This window comes from Coregonus clupeaformis, chromosome 10, assembly GCF_020615455.1.
Source record: "Coregonus clupeaformis isolate EN_2021a chromosome 10, ASM2061545v1, whole genome shotgun sequence".
Lineage (NCBI taxonomy): Eukaryota > Metazoa > Chordata > Actinopteri > Salmoniformes > Salmonidae > Coregonus > Coregonus clupeaformis.
The window spans coordinates 8,275,202-8,280,201 of record NC_059201.1 but is presented as its reverse complement, the minus strand read 5'-3'; the positions used below and the strand labels follow the sequence as shown (position 1 = coordinate 8,280,201).

Here is a 5,000-nt window from a genome sequence, read left to right as displayed (position 1 = left end):
ACAATCTAATTATGATTGAACAATAGAGGAAACATTCAAACTGCAGTTCAATTTCCTGACTGATGCAATTTATTGTAATGCCCTCAACCACTTATTCATCTGATTGAAGTGGCTGATTAGGAGGCTCTATGTTTTTTGGCATCATTCTCTGGGCTAAAAATGCAGTCTTGTGATATTCCCACACAGACACTATTTTCATTTTACTTTTCCCCAATCAGTTATGCTGCTTTACATGTCTGGTTGCATCTTGAATTCCATTGACGGTGTCCAAGTGAGGCTATTGCACATGGGAAAGACTGGCAGCTATTTTACTGGTCTTTGCATTTGCTTTCTCCACTCACTTTCTCAATTTCACCCTCAACCGGACTGAATGACATGAAGTGTTACTTTATAGCACCTGTGTTATTCCTTAGGAGTCTATTGACGCACCCGTGCGTCAATCTAAGTAACATCAAAATCTGTCAGTTTAAGCTAGAGATATCAGTTTTTTTCCATCGTCGCAATACACCGCATCCGCCAATTTCAACCTTCTGCATCTGCGGTGGAAGGTGGCTGAGCTACAGCGGTGTTTGTCAGACCATGAGACCATGATACCTTCTCTTGAAAACGTCTGTGGATTCCAAACAGTTTGGCCTACAAAACGAATATAACCACTCCATGGAAAGATGAGACCCACACGATCACGGTGGGAAGTCGGTTCAGCCGATGTGCAAACTTCTGTCTGTAGCATCCGAACCGTTTGGGCTAGAAACTAATATCACCCCACTATGGAAAGGGGATATTCTCACAAACATGGTGGTGTTCTCCGTTTTGCTTTACAGCCCTCACAAGTGTCACGGGACTCACCTGAAGGTAACCCGGTACCAGTTTGAAAAACGAATGCGAGTATGAAAATAGTTACAGTTGAAGTTGGAAGTTTACATACACCGTAGCCAAATACATTAAAACTCAGTTTTCCACAATTCCTGACATTTAATCCTAGTAAAAATTCCCTGTCTTAGGTCAGTTAGGATCACCACTTTATTTTAAGAATGTGAAATGTCAGAATAATAGTAGAGTGATTTATTTAAACTTTTATTTCTTTCATCACATTGCCAGTGGGTCAAACGTTTACATACACTCAATTAGTATTTGGTATAATTGCCTTTTAATTGTTTAACTTGGATCAAACGTTTCGGGTAGCCTTCCACAAGCTTCCCACAATAAATTGGGTGAATTTTGGCCCATTCCTCCTGACAGAGCTGGTGTAACTGAATCAGGTTTGTAGGCCTCCTTGCTTGCACAGACATTTTTAAGTTATGCCCACACATTTTCTATAGGATTGAGGTCAGGGCTTTGTGATGGCCACTCCAATACCTTGACTTTGTTGTCCTTAAGCTATTTTGTCACAACTTTGGAAGTATGCTTGGGGTCATTGTCCATTTGGAAGACCCATTTGTGACCAAGCTTTAAACTTCCTGACTGATGTCTTGAGATGTTGCTTCAATATATCCACATAATTTTCCTTCCTCATGATGCCATCTATTTTGTGAAGTGCAGCAGTCCCTCCTGCAGCAAAGCACCCCCACAGCATGATGCTGTTACCCCCGTGCTTCACGGTTGGGATGGTGTTCTTTGGCTTGCAAGCAACCCCCCTTTTCCTCCAAACATAACGATGGTCATTATGGCCAAACAGTTCTGTTTTTGTTTCATCAGACCAGAGGACATTTCTCCAAAAAGTACAATCTTTGTCCCCAAGTGCAGTTGCAAACCGTAGTCTGGCTTTTATATGGCAGTTTGGAGCAGTGGCTTCTTCCTTGCTGAGCGGCCTTTCAGGTTATGTCGATATAGGACTCATTTTATTGTGGATATAGATACTTGTGTACCTGTTTTCTCCAGCATCTTCACAAGGTCCTTTGATGTTGTTCTGGGATTGATTTGCCTTGAAATACATCCACAGGTACACCTCCAAATGACTCAAATGATGTCAATTAGCCTATCAGAAGCTTCTAAAGCCATGACATTATTTTCTGGAATTTCCAAGCTGTTTAAAGGCACAGTCAACTTAGTGTATGTAAACTTCTGACCCACTAGAATTGTGATACAGTGAATTACAAGTGAAATAATCTGTCTGTGAACAATTGTTGGAAAAATTACTTGTGTCATGCACAAAGTAGATGTCCTAGCCAACTTGCCAAAACTATAGTTTGTTAACAAGAAATTTGTGAAGTGGTTGAAAAACGAGTTTTAATGACTCCAACCTAAGTGTATGTAAACTTCCGACTTCAACTGTATTTGCTAACAAAAAGAAGGGGTTAAATATGTGTAAAAACAAACAACAATATTTCCTGAACTTTGTTGTATCTCCTAAATATAAGACAGACACTTCAAAACCTTAATCCTTGTGATTGTTTTTTGGACTGTCTGTTTTGCCATTTCTGAATGTGTTTGTTAGTCAATGTGTTTCTATGGGCTATAGTAGTAAAGGCCAAATTCAGCTAAACAAATGTATACCTACAGGGGTCCTAAAATAAATAGCTAAATGATCCATGGTATGACCCTCTTTAAACAATTTTATAAGTTAGCTTAGACTTGTAGAGGTTACAACAGCAATAATGTATGCATTTATACATGTCTGAAAAACATACTGTAAGCATGTCAATTTTAGTGACTTGTCCATGTCAAGTTGCCAGAATGATATGATTGCACAAGTACTATTAATAAAAACTAAGCCTTTCCCTAATTTTGTCAGTCACCAAAATAATTCCCCGTTGTATTTCATTACGTCTTGGTCAAGGGCCCAGTTTGTCACACAGACACGTGTGCAGTACCTCTGAGATGTGTGTGTCTGTATGTCGATGACTAGCCCTCTTCATCTAGTGAACATAAACCATCTCTAAGTAAATACAGATCTTTCTTGATATATACAGCTGCTTTCATGTGACCAAATGTAGCCATTTAGCCATAGGGTATGGTTCTGGTCGTTCTTGACTCCAGTCTGATTCCTCTGATTCATCCAACATTAGTCATGATGATGTCATCCACATCCAGCCAGTTGACTGATGCTTTCTTTCACTCCTTTGATCTATTTGCAATGGTCTACTTTCAGCTGCACTCATTATCACAGCTAGTAGCTGACTCATCATGACTAATGATAAATTGAATTGAATCTAATGTCTCTCTCTCTGTCTGTGTCTGCAGCACCAAAGAGTGACCACAGGGCGGTGGACAAGACCAAGATGTCTGTGAAGGCTGCTGGGCTGCAGCGATCTCGTTCTGACGCTGGGAGGGAACACCTTCCGCAGCACCGGGAACTCCGCAAGCCTCCATCTGGCCTGGTCAAGCCCTCCGCCGGGGCCTCATTCGGCTACAAGAGGCCCCCGACCACCAGCACCGCCACCGTTATGACAGCAGGGGGCAGCACCATCTCTAGTGGCTCTGCCACCGTGGGCAAGATGCCCAAGTCCTCTGGTATCCCTGTGAAGCCTCTGGGAGGAGGAGGAGGAAGAGGGGGACGTAAGAACAGCTTTGACGCCACCGGCAGTGAGGAGGGGGGCTTCCTGGGGCCCAGTGCCCGTAACAGCCTCCAGTACCGCAGCCTGCCACGCCCCGCCAAGTCCAGCACCCTCAGCCTGATCAGCCGCCCTGGGTCGGCCCGGCCCGCCAGCAGTAGCATGGACCCCGGCCTGCTCAGTCTGAAGCCTGTCTCCATGGCCTGCCCTGGCCCCAGGGGGAAAGAGCCCGGCAGTGGAAGCACTAAAGGGGGCAGTCGAGGAGGGAGCACAGGCCCTGTCAACCAGACAGACAGGGAGAAGGAGAAGGAGAGGGCTAAGGCCAAGGCAGTGGCGTCTGATATGGACTCCCTTTGTGGCTCCCTGAAGATGGAAGACTGTCAGGGTGATTCCACTGGGGAGGCCAGCGCCAAACTGCAAGGGCTGCGGAGGGCCAGCACCAGCAAAAACCCTGAGCTCTCCTCACCCACCACTCAGAGGTAAAGTCACCATCCAGATACATTCCTACAGTACATTACAATTGTGCAATTTTTTGTTACAGTATTCTTTTTGCGGGGGTATGGGGTTTATAGAATAATTGACATGTATTACTGTGTTAGTATCGACCCAGTTTGCTCAGCTGAATGTTTTAAGACGTTTTAGTAAACTACTTTAAACTACTTAAACCGCTTTATAGACATAAGAGAACATCACAGCAAGAAAACAAGTAACTGTCATTTTGTGTGTCGTGTTTTGCATTCATGTCTTTTTCATGCCAGCCTGAGGACAGGACCAGAACAGCAGGGTCTCTGGAGCTGGATGGTGCCGGATCTGACATTCTGTGTCTCGTGTTTAATTCATAGGATGCTGAGCTGCAAATCTCTGGGTCGGCCTCCCAGCCTGGCACACCTGGACAAGGTCAACTCCAACAGCCTGGACTCGTGCGTGACCATCCAGGACCTTCCTCCCAAAGTGCCCCCCTACTCCAAGCTCCAGGACCTGGCTGGGTCCGGGTCACGCAGCACGATCCCCCGGGGCCTCACCCCAAGCCCGGCCCCCGTCCTGCACCTCGACTCCCCCAGTTGCTACCCCAGCCAGACCCTGTCCATGGGCGGCTCTCCGCTGCTCTACCCCAAACTGTCTGGCCTGCACCGCAGCATGGAGTCACTGCCCCTCACCATGAGTGTTCCTCCCAGTGGAGGATATATCCGGGCAGAGTCCAGAGACAGGGACAGGGACAGGGACAGGGAGGAGACGAGGAGCACGGGGACCTGGGGTGCTGGGAGCAGGACCTCCCTCAATCTCCCAGACAGGTGGGTCTCGACAGGAGCAAGACCCTGATGATGGGGTGGAATGGGTTGGGGAACCCTGTACTTCACCAGTCAGTATCTGTATGTAGGAACATACAATGATCAAACTATGTTGCCATCTTTCTACTGCAACTGAGATAGTATTAATAACAAGATGTTCTGTGATCAACAGGTTTAACACTGGTTTATCATGGACTGTTTGATAGCAGAAAAGGTAATT

At 45.8% G+C, this 5,000-nt stretch overlaps 1 protein-coding gene across 9 annotated transcripts in view; it reads left to right on the top strand.

The window, feature by feature from the left end:
- LOC121574913 (neuron navigator 1-like) overlaps nucleotides 1–5,000 on the top strand; it is a 108,810-nt gene that overhangs the window by 64,588 nt on the left and 39,222 nt on the right. For all 9 annotated transcript variants that reach the window (XM_041887597.2, XM_041887596.2, XM_041887595.2 and 6 more), the window contains exons 6-7: nucleotides 3,181–3,970; nucleotides 4,334–4,783. In XM_041887597.2, coding sequence (XP_041743531.1) covers nucleotides 3,181–3,970; nucleotides 4,334–4,783 — 1,240 coding nt within the window. The remainder of the gene's footprint in view (nucleotides 1–3,180; nucleotides 3,971–4,333; nucleotides 4,784–5,000) is intronic.